This window comes from Passer domesticus, chromosome 8, assembly GCF_036417665.1.
Source record: "Passer domesticus isolate bPasDom1 chromosome 8, bPasDom1.hap1, whole genome shotgun sequence".
Classification (NCBI taxonomy): domain Eukaryota; kingdom Metazoa; phylum Chordata; class Aves; order Passeriformes; family Passeridae; genus Passer; species Passer domesticus.
Window position 1 is genome coordinate 35621432 of NC_087481.1, and position 19636 is coordinate 35641067.

At 37.3% G+C, this 19636-nt stretch overlaps 1 protein-coding gene across 3 annotated transcripts in view; it reads left to right on the top strand.

Annotated features, from left to right (window-relative positions):
* Positions 1-13977, top strand: part of POLR3A (RNA polymerase III subunit A) — a 32092-nt gene extending 18115 nt beyond the window's left edge. The window contains exons 21-33 of one of the 3 annotated variants that reach the window (XM_064430346.1): positions 428-541; positions 1167-1202; positions 4443-4529; positions 4615-4697; positions 6063-6233; positions 6804-6897; positions 7007-7099; positions 7547-7711; positions 8380-8544; positions 8884-9015; positions 10227-10359; positions 12383-12568; positions 13122-13977. In XM_064430346.1, coding sequence (XP_064286416.1) covers positions 428-541; positions 1167-1202; positions 4443-4529; positions 4615-4697; positions 6063-6233; positions 6804-6897; positions 7007-7099; positions 7547-7711; positions 8380-8544; positions 8884-9015; positions 10227-10359; positions 12383-12531 — 1422 coding nt within the window. In that variant the 3' untranslated portion in view covers positions 12532-12568; positions 13122-13977. Of the gene's footprint in view, positions 1-427; positions 542-1166; positions 1203-4442; positions 4530-4614; positions 4698-6062; positions 6234-6803; positions 6898-7006; positions 7100-7546; positions 7712-8379; positions 8545-8883; positions 9016-10226; positions 10360-12382 lie in introns of all 3 variants that reach the window. The other 2 variants (XM_064430345.1, XM_064430347.1) reach the window with 2 other exon arrangements.
* Positions 13978-19636: the final 5659 nt, after the last annotated feature.

The following is a 19636-nucleotide window of genomic DNA, read 5'->3' on the forward strand; positions in this document are numbered from 1 at the left end:
CAGCTGGCTGGTGGTTGTTCAATAATATAGTCATGTTTGAAGACTTGTGTTGTTCATTTTTGGTTTTGTGGTTGGTTGGGGTGTCATGACCCCCTTCCCCCTGAAAAAAGCTTTTTGCTGAAGTGACTGGTTAGATTTCTGTCATATGAGTGTAAAAAAATGGGTAGAACTAGAAATGTCTGTGTGTATACTTAAAGATTTGCAGAAATAAGTAGGAGTGGATGTGGCCCTTCTTTCCACAGTAGTCTAATATATAGTATAGTAAACCAAAACCAACCAAAAAAACCGCATTAAGCAAACTACAAAAAGACACAACCAGAAATAAAGAATGCTGTTACTCAGTTCTACATATCTGTGTTCTGTGTCTTTGCAATGGAGTTTTTGTGCCTGTGCTGTCTGTGGCTAAGTTGTGTTTTTTCCTGTGAAGGCTGTCTATCCGTGCCGAAGTGAACCAGCCCTTAGCAAAAATGAGTTGGTGTTAACATCCGAGTCCATCATGAAAAAGAATGAATTTCTTTGCTGCCAAGACAGTTTTCTACAGGTAATTATCTCATTTCCTTATCATGCTGTGATTAACTTTTCCTTGTGATTTAAGGACAGGACTTTAGCCTGTTTGGAGACTACTTACATGGCTTTTAAGGGTGAGTGAAGGTTTACATGACTGCACTTTGAATTGTAAAATTCAATTTGTTTGAAAGAGCATTGGGAAATTTTAATATTTATGAGAGCAACCATTCTCAAGACTTCCTTGAGAATCACTGATCAAAACTGTAGCATTAACCTGCCTATAGAATTAACCTTACATCCGTATAAAGTGATGAGAGCAAGATTTATTTAATGATCTGTGTTTGAAGGGTTTCTTTTTAATAGATCAGTGTTTCAGAGCACAAGATAAACATGAATTGCACTTCCATGGATAGAGTCAAGTGGAAAAATAGTTACTGCAAGTCTGAAGGGAAAGAAATCAAATAATTTAATATCAGAGTGGGGGGATAAAGCTGTTATTTGAACTATACGTATTTTAAATTATATCATGAAAGTTTAATTGTTATTCATTTCAGAAGCACAGATATGGCTACATCATCTTAGTGATAATTAGCTTAAGGTTTTTAAGTTTTAGATAGTTACATTTTCTTCTTTCCTTTTTTTTCTGTTCATCCTTGAAGACTTTAACTGAGACAGGTTATGAGAAATATAATGAGGTAACTGTAGCATGTGTGTGCACTGTGTGAGCATTAATGTTAGTGCTTTTTAGCTGAAGATGTGTGTATAGTGCTCAAGTAATTGATTAGCATATATACTTTATTGCTTGTTAAATTATGACATAGGTGTTCATCACAATTATTTAACTTAATGTGAAAACTGTGATGTGTTAATCAATAACCATTGCTATATTCAAGGATTTTGAGGAAGCTTTCTTTCAGTACTTGACACTTTTTCCTAAAAGGTGTTCTTTCCATCTCTAGGGATATGAGCATGTTTTTCTGGTGTTTTCATTTCCCTTCCTCTACTTTTCCATTCCAGAACAGAGATGCTTCTTACTGCTGTTATTTTAGTCAGAGGGTCCTCTAATGGGCTTATTCACTCCAGTCCAGAACACAGTGTGTCTAAATAGCCAAAAAAAAAGTAATTTTTCTGTGTTGTGGTTTGTTTTTTTTTTTGAGATGATGGAATAGCAGTCTGGCAATGTGGTGCAAACATGGAAAAAGCTCAGCACACAGCAAGGCAGTGCTGTCATATGCAGAGTTGGCCTACTGGGTCTGCCTGAAATGGAGCAGATTTTGTCTGAATCTCATGGCATTGTCTGTGAATTCCAGTGGCTCCTTGACTGCAAGGAGTGCCATGCAAGCAGTGCTTTTGGTGTGTAGGTGACCCCACTAACCTGGCTGCTGGGACACCTGACCAAACCCTGAACTGCCCTTTTGCCTAAACAGCAAGGAGGAGCTGGCAAGGCCTGTGTTGAGCCACATCTTACTGAGCCCGTTTGGTGCCTTTTTCTTAATCTGGTCCAGACTAAGACTTCATGGATTTAGAAGTTGTGGAAAAAAAATCAGTGTTTTTTTGAGTCCACTCTGGAAGTTAGAGCTGTGCTCAGAGTCCGGTGTTGCACTAAAGATCACAAATCCAGAGAGAGAGCTAGGCTCAGCAAAGCGCTACATTTTCATTACTTGTAGCAAAAATTAATCCATAGTTTGGATAAACAGCCAACAGATACCTGAAAGCTGAGAAGAATAAGTAATTTCCTCTTTTAGTCTTGTGCATTAATAAAAGTTTGACAAAGAAAAATAAGTTTTCAGAGATTTATCTTCCACCTTTTCTAACTCTGGTGTATGGAAATAACATAAATTTGAGTACCTTATTGAGAATGATATATAATAATTGATTTATTGTGTTGACATTGTTTGGATTTTTTTCAAGTGCTGTGTAACTCAGGCACTATCAAAGAGGAAGAGTCTTCAGCAAGTCCTGCAACATTGCTTTTTTTTAGGCACTTGTAAAAAGATTAACTACTCTCTATATTATTGCCTAAACACTTACTTTAGGAAATAAATCACATTATCATTTTTTTGCAAATATATTGAGGTCAGAAGCTTTTAAAATGTTCAAATATATTATTTGTGAATAATGCTACTTACTGCAGGGGAAAAACATAGGAATGCATCCTGTCATCCAAGTGGGGAAGCAACTTTGAAAGCATCCATTCCAGTAGCACTTCTGTTGTCTGTTCTTCCTTTTGAGTTTGGTTCTGGTACTCACAGAAAATCATGTACTCTCTGGAAATACCTTGAATGCCAGCAAGAATGTTGTTATTTTGAGAGAGAATTCTGTTACAATGTGATATAAGTGTTTTCATAATGATTCTATGAACTCATCTGTGGAAAAAAAAGCCAGTCCCTCAGATACTTACTCATTTTTGCAAGTAATTGTCAGTGCTCAGCTGACTGTGCTGGTTGCAGGGAGTCCAGTACCTAGTGCAGAAGAGGTGATGCTGTGTAACCATCACTCTGCTAGGTAGGAGTAATGGGGTAGAAAAGGTTTAAAAGGACTCTAAAAATTAATCTAAGTGTTTGTTTCTCTATGGAGGCTTTTCTAAATCATGGTTGAAATAGGTGGGAAGGGTTTCCTCGTGCTTTTTGTTTATATTTTGGTTTTGATAACCTTGTGTTATGGTAATAACTTGCACCAAGTCCATGTTTGTGGAAGAGTTCAATCATGGATCTCATTTCATGACTTTTAGTGTACATGTATATATCCAACATGTAATGACCAAATGACCTTTATAGATTAAAGGTTGGATATTGTTCTAACAGTATTCTTTCAGTTTATGTTCCAGTAAAGACAATTAGAGCTTCTTTTGGGTAAGCCTGTTAAGAGAGTGAAAGGCCTATGTAGTGGGACATGTTAAATGCAATTATCTTCAAGACCTCTCCACAGCTTAGACAAGTTATTTGAGTTATATTTTAGGTAAAGACTGACATGCATATAATAGTTTTGAGGGTTTTTTTTTCTCAAAATCAAGTGCACCTCAATCTCTGAAATCTGTCCAGCAGATATACTTCATGTACTTGCTCCCTTGCCAGAGTCTTTCCATTTTGACTATTTTGAATACTGAGGAAGGAATGAGAATGTATTTGTGTCAGTATCACCAAAAAATAAGGGTTTTGAGTTGGCATTTATGGTAAAGCAAGGTGACCCCTGACAAAGGGAAGAATGACGAGGAGGACTTTATTGATATTAGAAGGTTAATTAATTATTTTATTATATTATATTATTCTATACTATATTACACTACATCTAAACTGAATCTACACAAGCATTCAACTCCACTCAACTGAACAGAGTTTTGTGACTGTCAGCTGAAAGTCTTGACACACACACACAGGGATTCAATTGGTCAATGACTCAAAACACTTACACTATCTAATTACCAATTCTCTTCGGGTAAACAGTCTTCTACAATTAATTCCACTTGTGAACAACAGAGGAGCAGCAATTGAGATAAAAATTGTTTTTTCTTTCTCTGAGGTCCCTTGCTGTGATTCCCAGAAATATGCTTGGGACGTTGTGCCTTTTTTTCCTCTGTGAAGAGAAATGTGGCTATAGGGGTCTTTTTAGTTTTTAAATCACTTTCAGTAAGTGGTGGGTAGAAAGGAAGGATCAACCCAAGTCAGGTGTCTTCATCTGTCAGTGTGTGCTCAGGAAGGATGCTTTTATTCAGCATGGACCATAGTCCTCATGTATTGCTACTAAATTGTGGCTACACCCAAGTGGATCTGGATTGCTAAACTCTATGTGTTTGTCTAAATTTTCATGTTCCTCTCTTCATACTGTGCATTATTAATTTATTGTAAATACTTGGAGCTTAAAGTAAATAACTTGCTGTTCAAGGCTTCAATATGGAGACCATGTCTTTGCTTACTCTGGTTTTAATGTGATTTCAGGAAATTAAAAAATTCATCAAAGGTGTTTCTGAGAAGATAAAAAAAACTAGGGACAAGTATGGAATTAATGACAATGGCACAACAGAGGTAAATAATTTTAATGGGGTAATGATATAGTTCTTTTCAATCTTCATAAGTGGTTGCTTTTCCAACTATTCCATTCTCTTTTCAGCCAAGAGTTTTATATCAGTTGGATAGGATTACTCCAACACAACTAGAGAAGTTTCTAGAGACTTGCAGAGACAAATACATGAGGTGAGTGTTTACTCTCCTGTGTTCGCAGTGCTGCTGTTTTGTTGGTAATGTTGGGGTATATTTTGCTGTTTTTACTGTATGAATGTTAGTTCTGTTGTGAATGCAGTAAAAAAAAATTAGAAACAATTGGCTACAATGGCATAAAAAAAAAAAGTGTCACTGTCCAAGGTGGACTTGTTAAGGCAGTCTTGCACAAAAGTTGTAGAGACCTAACAGGTGGGATTTTTACGTTTGTCTTGAGTCAAAATCAGATCCTTTCATTAACAAACTGTCATATCCTTTTACATTGTAAAAAAAGGCTTTGTTTCATTTTATATTTCTTGAACATGCAAAGCTACCTGCTTGTGTTTAAGCACCTTCTTTCTGAAGTAATAGTCATCATACCAACAAGCACAGTTTAGGCATTTAGCTACTTACGACCTTTATCCACAGACTGTGTTTTGACAGCACATTCTGGTAAAAGCCAAAAGTGGTAGGATTCAGAGCGAGGGAGGATATTGTTTAAACACTTGACATTCTTACACCCACTGCCAGACATGTTTCCTTCCTCCCTCTCTTGCAGGAGGATTTTGAAAACCTTCCATGAGTCCATGCAGAACAAAGTCTATATAGAGGAGTTCCAATTTCATATGAATCTTGATAGCTATTCTTGATCTACAGTCTGAGAAGTTACATCACACTTTGTTCTAAAATGTTCTTTGATCTTTTATGCATTCATAGGATCCTTTTGTTTGTTATCCTTGGCTTCTACCAAGTTAATACTAGTGTGGATGTTCTAATCTCTTTATTCATTGAGATTTATTTCATCTACTTAGACTTCTCAGATTTGGACATTCAGGTGCAGCCATGGGTGATCTCTCCTTTGTGGCCTACCTGCATCAATTGTTTCCTAATGTTTTATTCTTCTAGAAAATTCATGTATATATTAAGTTCTAAACTCTTTTAAAGCAATTGCCAGTTTTTTGCTTTCCCTTATTAGGACTACTTGTTTACATTTTTCTTAAGTGTTTTTTGATGTGAATTATCACTTTTACTGTAATAAGTAAATGCTAGCATACAGGATTTCCCTGAAGGGAGAATGCTGTATCTAGTGCCTGATGTTTAGGAGGAAGAAGACAAGCATTTTGTAATCTGTAATGGAAGTTATACTGCATCTGTGGAATGCTTATATGACAGGGCATCTTCTTGCTTTGTATGAGATCAGTCTTACAGTATTGGTGACCTTTCAACCTCTCTTGTTTTTTTACTAAAATAATATATTAACAAACTTCTCATATATCTACCAGAATAGTTTCTGTTGTTGTTTGCTTAGGATCTTATACCTCATCCAGTTCCATGTCTCTTTCTCTATTTTTTTTTAATCAGGGCACAGATGGAGCCTGGTTCTGCAGTAGGAGCCCTTTGTGCACAGAGCATTGGTGAGCCTGGCACACAGATGACTCTGAAGACTTTCCATTTTGCTGGTGTTGCTTCAATGAATATTACTTTGGGTGTGCCAAGAATCAAAGAAATCATTAATGCTTCAAAGGCTATTAGGTACAAATGTTGTTTTGATCTGTTGTTTTTTTTTTTTCCTTTGCCCAGTGAAACCTGATGCATAAATTTGCATCAATCACGATAGCATTTTCCTGTCCTCAGCAATATACTAGACACCATTCATTGCAAGTAGTTAAACAACAAAAATCTGATGTCTGCCCAACTGTGATACTTAAGCCCACAGAGAAAATCAAATAAAGGAAAGTGATTATTTGTTAAGTATAATATTTCCTTAGACTGGTCTCCTATTGTGAAGTGCTTCACTATTGTGAAGTATACCTATGTCTAGGTATGCATGAAGCCATACTTAAATAGTACTAGAATAACATGTGACATGAAAACAGGCACTAGTACTTGTGTGTTTGCTTGTTTTACCACCCTGAAGTACCTGAACGGTAATTTTTCTTAAATACACCTGAGGAAGCTGAAGATCTCTTATTCTTACTAAATACTGCTCTAGATAAGAGAGGAATTCCATAAGGGAGGCTGTAATTCAAATTGCTATCTGTACTCCAGCTGAGCAATTTCCTACCTGGGTTTTCCTGTGTGTGTGTGTGTTTATTCTTGTAGCACCCCTATTATAACAGCACAGTTGGACAAAGATGATGATCCTGATTTTGCCCGTCTGGTTAAAGGAAGGATTGAGAAGACTCTGTTAGGAGAGGTAAGAAAATTGTATTATTGCTAATGTTTTAAATGTATTCACTAGCCAATTGCAATGGGGCATTTTAGCCATTTATGCATGCTAATTGTTTTGTCCTTCTCTCTTAAAGATTTCTGAATATATTGAGGAAGTGTTTCTTCCAGATGACTGTTTCATCCTAGTGAAGCTGTCTTTAGAGCGCATTCGACTGCTGAGGTTAGAGGTGAGTTGTTCAGTTCTTACACAGGTTATACCTTGGATACATTACAAAGGGTTTCTTAATCCTGTGTCACTCATCACACCAGGGGAAGCTAAAAAAACGAAGTGAATGATAGATTCACTTTGTGGCTACATAACATCTAGAAGGGTCACTTTTTTTTATTCCTTGCAAAATGGATAATTTCCCCTTTATTTGGAAGTGAGAGAACATATATTTGTGTTTTCCTAAACACAGGGATGCCGTTTCTGTCCATTGGTTAATGCACGGGCTGGTACCCTCAGCATAGGATGCTATTTCATGCAGTTTACAAGACTAATTTAGAAGAGAATATTTGGGGGGGGGTTCTTACATTTTTCCTTTTTATTGTCTGTGCAAAATTGCTGCATTTATTTGAGCACATTGGTATCTGCTGTGATAACCCTGATGTTTGCTGGTTGCCTTTTGGCACAGGTGAATGCTGAGACTGTGCGCTACTCAATTTGCATCTCTAAACTCAGAGTGAAGCCTGGGGATGTTGCTGTCCATGGAGAAGCAGTTGTGTGTGTGACCCCTCGTGAAAATAGCAAGAGTTCCATGTATTATGTATTGCAGTCCCTCAAGGAAGAGCTACCAAAGGTAAAAGGCAAGGCTGTCTTGTGCTTTTGTGGGAGGTAATCAGTAGTAATAATTTGTTCCATGGTGGCAAGATGAAATAATTCTTGTCAGTATTGACAGTGATAATAGGCTGGGTCAGTAACTTTTAGATTGTGATGGTACTGCCTTGCTGTTGAAACGAAGCCATCCTTTACTAATATTTGTAAATAAAATGGAAGCTGTGATCCTTTCCTTATAACATTTTTTGAAGCATTCCAAGTGCAGCAGTATGAAGTAGTTACATTTGCTTTCAGCTGTATCTAAAATTGTACCACATGACAGTATCTGGCATTTTTTCAGCTTTCTGTGAGGGAACTGTCTACTCTAGATTTTAAAACAGAGATAAATGAACCTTTATTGTTAGCAGCTTGCCCTTTTATTTGTATGGGTCTGCCACCATTCAGCCACCCAAACCAGAGTGTGGGAATATATGACATAAAATATAGAATGTAGCTAGTGAGTAAGGTTTATAGTGCAGTGTCAGTTTTACACTAGTGTATTTAAGAGCAAGAAATCTTACTGATATGTGTTTTGAGTGAGCCTTTACTCCATATAGTAGACCTTGTCAATAGGTTTGAATGCTGGTGTTGCCCTTTTATACTGTGTTACTGTATCCATCAAAGTTACTAGGGCTTTTTTGTTTTGTGAAGGTTGTAGTGCAAGGCATACCAGAGGTTTCCCGAGCTGTCATTCATGTTGATGAACAAAGTGGAAAGGAAAAATACAAACTTCTGGTTGAAGGTGATAATCTACGAGCTGTTATGGCTACTCATGGAGTGAAAGGAACAAAAACATCCTCTAACAACACTTATGAGGTAATGTCTAAATGGATGCTGTGGGATTTTCCCCATAGCATCTTTATTACAAGTGCTTGTTTGTGCTCAGATGCAGCAGTTGACATGAAATGAAGCCCAATTCCACTAATACGTTTCAGAATGCATTAACACAAGAGAATAATTCACTGACAGCACTGTTCACCACAAAGCAGCTGTTCCTATAAATATTTTTCAAATGGAGAAGTTTAAAAGGGTAGTCATAGAAATGGAATATCAATATGCCATCAGATGGTATTTATTCCAGGAATATACTTGCTCCAAGCACTTGGTTCTTCATTCATGTAACATGCAACAATCATGTAACCATCTCTTGTGTAGGTAGAGAAAACTCTGGGAATTGAAGCTGCTCGGACGACCATTATCAATGAGATTCAATACACGATGGTGAACCATGGCATGAGCATTGACAGGAGACATGTCATGTTATTGTCTGATCTAATGACTTACAAGGTTTGTACTATGGTTTTTCTAAATGTTACATTGGCCTGTTTAAACACATTAATCTTACCATGTTTGACAAGGGTGGGTGAGCTCAGGAGATGGAAATTCATTCTGGACTTAGATTTCCAAGTTGTGCTGACCTAATACTGTTATTTGTGTTTTACACAAAATACTTAATTACTTCAGTTCTTTAGGGGAGTGTGGATCTATTTTGACTGAGAAAAAATTGATATAATGAGTGGGGAATGATAATTTCATAATTGAAAATAGGAATCTTAAAAGTGATGGTGTGAAAAACAGCTGGGTAGCCATGCATGCAGTTGAAGGCTTGATGTGCAGAAAACCCCACGGGGAGTGGTTTGTAACAGCTGCACCATATGTGAGAGGCAAAGAATCAGCTGACATGAACAGTCTTACACAATGTGCTAGTATAAAATCATCTGCTCTTTACTGATTGATTTTCTTTCTTTCACATCCAACATGGTTTTTAGAGTTGAGTACACTTAGTTGAGGTTAAGATTTTGCAGTTTGCCTCCCGGAGTGCAAGGGTTTAATTTAGGTGAAATGGATGGAATTCTGATTTGTTCCCAGACTGCAGAGCTTTGTTGTACTGAGCAGCAGCAGTCCCCAAGGCTGTGACCCTGTGAAGCTGCAGCACAGCAGTAGAAAAGGGCATCAGAGTGCCATGTTTTCAACTTGGTGGGTTTCTACCATGCATTCTTTTGCCTCTACTGCTGACTGTGTGGAATCTGATATCATCAGGATGTTTCTAAGAAATATTTGCATGAACAAGTCAAGTTAGTTTAAAAAGCTAATTACCTTTTTTTTTCCTGGAGAGTCAAAAAATGAAGATTTAGCATCTTCTCTAGTCTCCTGGCAGCTGAGGTCAGATTTATGTGTAGATAATAGGCAGTAGATTCAGCATAGTGCTCTCAGACCCCACTGAAGTTTGTAGCTCAGCACCCAGTTTATAATTGTGGTTTTTTTTTTTTTTTCTCATGGCCATGTTTCAATTTTTTCAATACTCAAGAGCTATTAACCATTTATAGCAGCTTATGTTGTATATTAAGTATGACTTTTGTTTTATGTAAATATTCATTACTACCAAACTATTAACCTTCAGGATGTTCAACTGTGAATCAGGGTATTATGACAATATTGTAGATAGTATATTTATTTATTTATTCAGGCTTACTCTTTGGGTTTTTCCATCAATCAAGGGTGAAGTTCTGGGCATTACCAGGTTTGGACTGGCAAAAATGAAGGAAAGTGTGTTGATGCTGGCTTCTTTTGAGAAGACTGCAGACCATCTCTTTGATGCTGCCTACTTTGGACAGAAGGATTCTGTTTGTGGTAGGTATTGCAAAGTTTGTTACAGTTTGTGGTCCTTAGCCAGCATCTGTAAAACCTCTTCAAAGCATTGGAGTTTTGTCTTTGTTAAGCTTCCTGTTCAGCTGGTATGTCAAAAACTTCAGGCTAAGTTCAGGCTAATTTGTTCTACAAGTCCTGGAAGTTTGTTGTGTTTCTCTAGTTCTCATCTCAGACTGAGATCTTGAAGTCAGTTGCATATTTGTTGGATGTTTCTTAAAGTAGACTGAGTAATTTGGTTTTATTTCTCACCCTAGTTCTCAGTGAAATACTAGGAAATTTGTCCCACTATCAGTAGTTCTAGTTTTTCAATTGTCGAAGTTTATCTTCAACACCTAGAGCTGTTGAATAAATCTAATACCTTACTCGGTATTTAGGTTTCCTTTTCATTCCATCTAAGAATAGGAAGACAGGTACATCTCAGTCTAGCTGAAGATTATACTCTTACCTGATTGCTTAGGTCATTTAGCACTTACACCTAGAAATTAACAGGCCAAGTTCTTCATATCTTCATTTAATTCTAATCTAAACAGATGAAAATTGTGGGCCTTTGTATTTTAATCAGAAGTCTTGTTTATCAGTGTTCACTTCATTACAGCAGACAAGATACCTGTCAGAAATTTCTTTTTACATGTATCTGTTTCTGAGTTTTGAATTTTAAGTACATCAGCAGACACTGAATCATCTTAGAGAGTTCATGAAAGAATCTGTTAAATTGTGAAAATACATGGCTACATATGCACAAGTGTATGCATGCCCACACACACACAGCAAACAGAAAACCCAGTCAATGAATTCTGGCATTCTGTTTGTCTCTTTGTTTTGTATTTTTGCTATGTGCTCTAATATTTGGAATTGAAATAATTTTGGGGTTTTTGTAATGCCCCCAAAATTATTTTGTAATTCGTCTCAGATATTCTTCTCCTTTAAGCTACGTGTATTTTGGGACTGAATTGTTAAAAAGTCTGTCTAATAGGCTAAATGGAGAAAAGAAGTAAAGCAGGTTTCACTCTTATCAAGATGTGTTTATGCAATGCCTACCCTCCTGGAGTTGGAATTGGGAGTTTCTGGGTACTAATGAAATACAGAAATATGCATGTGTTATGCAAAAGTTAGCTAGTTAAGTAGATATACTTGTGTGTATATCTAGGTAGTCTTAGTGTAGCCAGTTTCAAACAGTGCTTTGTGCACAGTGTTTTCTGAATCTTCATTTGTATACATTCAAAATGTCAATCAAATCAGAATTTTAAGCAAATTTATTTCATCCTTTCTGCATTCAAATGTACAGCTATTTATTGTTACCTTCTTAAACATTTATGTGAAGGACAAGCTAGTTACACTCCTGAGAACGTGCAAAAATGTCATTTAGGCCATAACAGCATGCTGACAGGGAAACACTGGCATCTAAGAGCTTGCTTTGAATGTAGAACCTTCTTTGGAAAAGTTGTGCACATTGGTAGATCTGGAATAGAAATGTGTCAGCACATTGCAGTGAAAATGTTATAACCATCAAAAATCATTGGGACAGACTCAATCTTTCACTTCAAAACAAGCACTTTTTCACTGGTGAGAATGCCAGGAGCATTACAGCTCGAGTAGTTCTGTGCCTTTCTCACTGGGAACTTGGGAGGTTTCAAGGGAACCCTGCCAGGTTTGACTGAAACCTTAGCACTGAGTCACAGAATGAACATGAAGTAAGTTGGCATTGCATCTTCTGCTGTGAGCACTGCATGGGACATGTCTTCTCTAAAAACCAACCTTCTGAAGGGTTTTCATTACTGGAGATGATGGTTAGGTTAGGTTGAGTTTTCCCTGTAGCATTTAACTGTTTAAGTAACATACTGGTCTGATGACCATAACATTTAACTTTGTCTAATGAAGAGGCCTTGGTCCTTACATGTGAAGTTCAATGTTTTCTGGGCAACACAAAACAGAATGGGCAAATGAAAGTCGTTTTGTAAATCCTTACTGTTCAAATGTTCACTGTGTTTGTTTGTTTTTTTCCTAGGTGTTTCTGAGTGCATCATCATGGGAATTCCAATGAATATTGGAACAGGTCTCTTTAAACTGTTACACAAAGCGGACAAAGAGTCAACCCCTCCCAGGAGGCCTCTGATATTTGATCATAATGAATTTCATATTCCCATTGTTACATAGCACTTGGACAGAAAACAAGATAGCAAACCAAGAAATAGTAAGCAAACATTATTTAAATTAAGCAAAGTGTATTATTGCTTCTATGTGTCTCAGTAGAAGTGAATTGGTAAGTGAAATTGTATCAAAAGAATTGCCCAGTTGTTCACCACCTGTGGTTAGTCCAGATCCTCAAAGGAGAGAGTGCATCAGAGAGTGGAAACAATTTGAAAGTGATATTTTTTCATGTGATAGTGTCAGCTTTTTCTGTTAACCTTAGTGGGTGCAAGCGGTATGTATGCAGTACTGTTAACTCAGTATTTATTTAACGTGTATTCAGATTTTATTAAAAACCAAAAAGAAAATTGCAAGAGAGTTCTGTGAGCTTGCCCAGAGTGCTTTTGGAAGAGTCCTGTCAGCAGGAGCCGCAGAGGTCAGTGTACAGCCTTTAAGAACAGGGACTTCAGAAAGCTGGAACTGAGTCTGTGATTAATTCTTTGTGAGTTCAGGAACACTGTTCGAAGTGTTTGAAATATTTGCTCTTTGCTTTTGGTAGTTTTAATGGGGTTTCTTTTATCGCAAATTATTATCCAGTAAATTATTTTCCTCCCCAGGATTCTGTTTTGGGACCATATCTACAAGAAGCTGTACATTGTGGATGCTACTAAATTCTGAGAAGACTGTTGTAAGACTATTGCAAATGACAGATAGCTTTTCATATGACAGCAACTGTCTTAACTGCTGGAACCAGTAACTTACAGAAGTCCTAGTTTGGGGAAAGTTTCCTAATTGAGAAGGATCTGAGCAACCTACTTTGATTTTGTTATATAAAGTAGAAATTGAAGGGGATACTGGTTTTATGCATTGCTGGGAAATAATTTGGAAGTATTTTTAGCTTTAGTCCACTAAAGCAGTTATCAGAATGAATATAGATTTCAAATCATTTCAGTGTAGTATGTTTAAATGTATTGTGGTGCTATGGAGGGAAAGTATCTGAGTGTTTCCTCAGCAGTGTTTGGATACTCAGTGTGCTCGTGACATGGGTCAGGGTTGGAGAGAAATGAAATAGACAAAGAAGCTGAAGTTGTGCCCTCATGAAGAAAAAGCAGGCTGCTGAGTATTCTGGCATTGAAAATGAACATGTTTGTGCTGCAGTTTGTCTCGATGTCCACCAAAGTGTAAGGCTACATTCAGAGACTGTAAATCTATTTAAGTGTTCAGGTGCCACTTCAGGTGTCTGTTTTTTAATTAATGCTCCATGCAGGCAAGATGTCATATGAAATCCAACATAGCTATTCTCAAATTATGTTATATTTTCAGTGTGATGCTAAGATCCACATTTGCCTACATTTTGGCAGGGTGAAAATAGAGAATGTAGTGCATTTATTTTCTGCTCTAAAAGTTACATATATTTCGCTATCTCTGTTTTAACAATAGAAATTTTACAATAAATTAAAGTTTTCTTTGTGATCTCAGTGAGATTGCCACTTACTCATTTGTTTATTTCTTTGTCAAGATGTCAATTTAACGTGGGTAGGGGCTTCATGGAGAGGAAGCCCATAAACCTTTCCTCTGATTAAGTACTTTGTTTTATCATAGGAAATTCTACTGATAGTGCTTGACATTTTTGTGAATAAAGATTCTTTTCAAGGTCTAAATGGGTGGAGTTTGTAGTGGAACAAATAACCACATCTTTGTCAGTTTTTTGGTTGGTTGGGTTTTTTACTTGGTTGGTTTTGGGGGTTGGTTGGTGGGGGGGGGTTTGCTTGGTTTGGTTTTGTGTTTTTGTAAATATAGAAAAATGCGTTATTTAAACGCTGGGTTCACTCTCTTGTATGTTTTAAAATTAAGACTAAAATTACATCTTTTTTCCTTGTCTTAAACATGACAATAAAAAGAGGCAGAGGTAAAGAACGTGTGAACCTTGTGTTTATTTATGGATGTATTATTTTTCTACATAATTTATTTATGGATAAGCTGACCTCCATTTCTTTGTGTAGTTTGTAAGACAGTAGAGAATTATTAAGCTTAAATCTCAGGTATTTACAACATAAATGAGTAAGTAATATAAAACCTATGTTGCTTAAAGCCATTATGTCTTGTCCTTCGAGCATGCTCTGAGCCTCATGAGCGTTTCAACCAAAAATAGATTGTTTACAAGAGCACTCTGAATTAGTAATTATTGTTTGAGCTCTCTGTACCGTCAGTAAACAAATTAGCTGTTGGATTTTACTCGTAAGCAACTTTTTTAAGCATCAGTTGTAACAGTCAGGAAATGGAACTTTAGAATATTAAAATTTGCATTTTGATTAAAATTTTTTGCTTTAGTTTTGGTTTGATTTTTTAAAAATAAATAATATTTTTCACATTTTCCTCTATTTTCCAATTAATGTGCTAATTGAAATTAGTTAAGTGTAAATTTTGAAGAAAAAAATGTTTTTGAATAACCATATCCTGCTTTCTCATAATCTTCATTTTTTCCATCTGTTTTAAAACAAATTTAAACTTGTTAATAAATGAAGTACTTTCTTGGTGTGTTTATCAGGAAACTACTTCACACACGTCTCTTATCTGCAGAGAGGAAAGAAAACAGCTGTATGAGCTAAATAGGTTTTCTGTTATGACTATGGAAAGCTGGAAGTAAAGCCAGAACTGTGCTGCTTTGGTCCATAACTTGAAGAAATTTAGTGTAGAGGGCTATTCCCTTTTTTGCTTATCTATGCTTAAAGAAAAAAAGCATAAGAATGCTGTGTTTTATAAAAGAACTACAAGTAGGAAAAAATTTGGCTGTTTCAGGACAAATACTCCTTGATGTCTGAGCATTTGTCACTGTTTCAGTACAAGTTGAAAGAATCACTGCAACAGGAATTCCTCAATTTTGTATCACTGTGCTTGTAGACAGGAATGGTTTTAGAAGCCCATAGCAAACAGGATACAGATTTTCGTAGTGTTTGCCTAAATTATTCTGTGTAGGTAACTAATCTAGCTTCAAAGTGGTTGACTAAGCTTTGCATTCGGACCTAGGAAAGTCTGTTGGTAATTCAATATGTTAAAAAAGGAACAATTGGCTTATTATATTGTCTAAGAACAGAAAAACTAAAAGGGACCAGATTAAAAGATATGTTAATATTTTAATGCACCAATACTTGGCAGGTTATTTGGATGTGATTATAGTACTGATATAAATGCATAGCAAGTTTATCTTGAAGAATGAATACCAAAATCTCACAGGCCAATCCAAAAGACTGATAGAAAATAAACAAGCCCTGCTACTTTTCTGTTTCAGTGCTTGTGGAAATGAATTGAAGTTTCTTGTGACTGATTAAATGAAAATTGTATAACATTCCTTCTAATGGAATTACATCATGCTGTCATCTTCCACTAGAGAGCAGCACTTTCTTTTGAGAAAAGAGGTATTGGGTAGCTTCGTTATTTTTTCTATTAAAAATGGGTTTTTTGCAATATCAGGACTGAAATGTAACTATGAGAGGGAAAATTATCCGTTAAAATGATGTACATAAGGAAGGGGATGAAGGGACTCTTATTTTCTGAAGAGGGAGAGAGCAGAGTCCACATATGCTTTTTGATTAATTAGTAAAGTTTTCACTTGTATATCATTTGTCTATCTGGCTTAAAACAACCAAAAAGCAGTATTTCAGTAAAGGCTATAGTCATTCCCAAAAGAATGTGAGTTGCTCCTGCAAAGTGATAGAACAGGAGTCTGCAGTGAGTCTGTCTTTTGCAGCAGCATTTTCCATGCAGCCGAGATTGTTCCAATCTGCGTTCAGTCTCCAGCAGGCTCTGAAATGCAGCTCCTCTGAAATGCAGCTGCTCTGAAGCATGAAGCTCTGGCAGCTGCCTGGGGAGTGTCTCACATCCTTCAGCTGCTGCAGAACTCCAAGGCAAGGCTGCATTTAAAACAATTGAAGGTGATGCTATCCATGTAAGTGACCAATGCTTAGGACTGGAAATAAAATGAAACACGTGCTCCTCTCTGTGCATAGATAGCTGCAACCAGCAACATTTATGGAAGATGACTGCTATGGAAGAAAGCTACGAGGGTGCCTGTAGTTTGTTAGTTTCTGTTGGATTTGTGAGAGCCTGGCATTGGTTGGCTGTGCTTAGGGGTTCTGTGGGCCTTGAGCTTCTCTGCTTTCATCACCACTGTTAATTCTGTGTGCCTCCTATGGCAGAAGATGTTTTTTCATCCAAAAGGTCTGTCCTGTGAGTCCAAGCCTTCAGGATCAGGAATAATTGCATGCTCCTTTTGGAAGCAAGGACAGTAGATAGGGCTGATGTTGTGCAGGAATATGGTGGTTTCTGCAGGTGTTGAGGGTAGAGGGAAGAAAGCTGACAAGACAGAAAATGCAGAGGTAACCAAGTGTGTATGGAAGCAGAGTAGAAATTCAGGACTGCTTGGGGAAAAAACAGATATGGCAGCTGGGTAAAGTGCCACATAGATATTGATAATCTCTTTAAGGAGTCCTAGTCAATGGCAATAGCTGGGAAAGGGACATGTATTTATTAATTCCTGAGAACTAAGATTTTGTCATTTGTCCTGGGGGTGGCTCTTAGTGGCTGTGACAAATGATAGTTAAATTATGATTTATTTTGTAGATGACTGTTAATAATGAGCACTAACCCTGAATTAATTCCTTCAGGTATTGTATCTGTTTAGTTAGAAAGCTCTTTCAACCAACTGTGCATAATTACAGCTGCTGAACTACAGGATTGCTACTGTGAAGTGTAAAAACTGCTGTTCCTGATGGGTTCTGGTACAGCTCATGTGGAAGATTGTGACTATAATTAGCAGGCAAATAGGAATCTTGTAAAATGTGATGGTACATGCAGTTAGATCAGAAATATTCTTAGAAAATCCCTAGCTGAGGTGTTTTTAATGATATGTAAGTTATGCTACTGGGACAAGAAACAGAAGTTACATCAATTACTTTCAATTACAAATTACATCAGTTCCTTTCGTGTGTCTCTTGCTAGAAGAGAGGTGACATCATCTATGAGGAGCACACTGGTAGTTCAAGGAAGTCTGTGAACAAAAGCTATTCTGTGTATGCTGTTGATTGTAGCCTTGCAGTGGCAGACACTCATTGCAAATTGTCTTAATTTTTGTGTTGGTTTCAGAACCAGATAGTGCAGAGGAATCTTAGTCCATGGGTAAAAGAGGACATGCAGGTGCCTTTCTCACTGTGGTTTTCAGGGTCCACAGAAAGCTGGGGTACCCCTCAAGATATCCTACAGAGTTCTGTCTCCTCCATGTAGAGGTGTTTTGTCAGGTGGAGACAGAGTTGGCCTGAAATGAAGCTGTTGCAAAAGCAGCAGGTACCTGGGTTATTAACATCAGGCATGTTTTTCTCCTTTTTGTGAAAGTGTAGGTTGCTTGCCTAATCTTTTGATACACATGATAATAACATCCCTTTTATATGTTAAATCATATAGATTTTTAGAAGAAAAATAAAGAAAATTAATTGCCAAGAAATGCAAAAACAATAGTGAAATTGTGCTGGTAAACGTCATGAGTCCCAGAAAATGCCAGAATTAGTTTTGAGACTTTGAAATTACTTTTCTTGATTTATGATTCCAGGGTTTGTTGGTTTCTGGGAATTGGGGTGGTATGATTCATCCTGATGTGTCACAGGGAGGGGATTCCTTGGTTCAGGCTGATTGACAGCATCCCCATGTTCAACTGCTGATGGTGTTGGGAGCGATGAGGATGGCTCTGGCCATGTCGTGGTGCAGGCTTGAAGCAGGGACAGTGTGTGACTGATTTCTGTAGGGCACAGTGGGTAGGGGATCTCTTTTATGGGAAGGAAGGACACACTTCACCCCTTACTCTTCCCTGATCTCTGCACTTTTCCAGTTCAATAATGCTAAAATGTCTGCTGTATGCACAGGTACCTTGACAAGCCCACACAGCAACTTGCTGCCTTTCCCATATGCCATTCTTCCAGATTTTCCACTCATGCAAATATTTTCCAGTTACATTGGAGACTTACTTTAAATTTTTATTTTTCAGAAGATACATAGTTCTTCTGACTTATGCTCCTGCTGTGCATTTTCTAGTTCCCTTTGCATTTATTCCTGTCTCCTTGTCCTTGTTTCTCCCACAGATTCCTCCCTTCTGGACCTGCAGTGACTGTCACTGCTGGTGACACTGCTTCCCTGCAGCAGTGCTATGTCAACCATACTGTGCCACTGGCTGGATTCAGCTCAGCCATGCAAGGTTACTGGGAACACTTGCCTGCAGGATAATTTAACCACTCAAGGAAGAAACATCTCCTCAGCACATCTGGATGTGGAAATCTACTGCCATCAAAATTACAACTATGGTCAAATAACTTTTGAAAAAAAATGACCTTATTATATAAGGTAATATATTTGTACTGTAAACTGAAATGAAAAGCATCCCTGCTTCATGTGGCTCTTTGTAAGCACTAAAAACTGTATTCAGGCTTTTAGATCTTCACTTACTTTTGTCTTTAGCCTGTTTCTGCTTTCTTCTTCAGCCTTCCTACTTAGCTGGCACAAGTATCTTCTGCCTTGCTTGTGTTTATATGTGTTCTGTTGAAAATAAGTGTGGGCAAGGATGAGCAGCACAGCAGCTTGGGAAGTAGCTGGAAAATGTAGAATCAGTGAACAGTTGCTGCCACAGACTTATAAGACCTGGGGAAATCTTTAGACTCTGTACTTTAGATTCAAACTGTTAAAGACTCTTAAATTACAATAGTCTCTCCTGAGCAATATGGTTGTGAGAGGAGATGATGGAATTATCAAGGTGAGTGAAGGGACTATGCTTGTGAAAACATGCATGTTATAAGGAGTACTTAGTAAATAACATGGCCAGGATGTGGGGATTAAAGAATGTGATTAGCATCTGCTGTGTACAGTTCTTTTCATTCGTTCATCTTCCAAAGAAAGTCAAAAAGACTAATAGTGGGTGCTGTTGAAGTCAGCTGCAAGGCAGACACTGACTTCAGCTGGAAAGAGAGAGGGAAAAGCAGTGAAGCTCTAGGCTGCCATTAATGATCTTGGGGAGGGTGGCAGCTCTGAAGGTGAGTTAAGGGAAAAAAATTCTAGAAGTACAAATAGCCCACGGTAAAAAGGATAATATTTG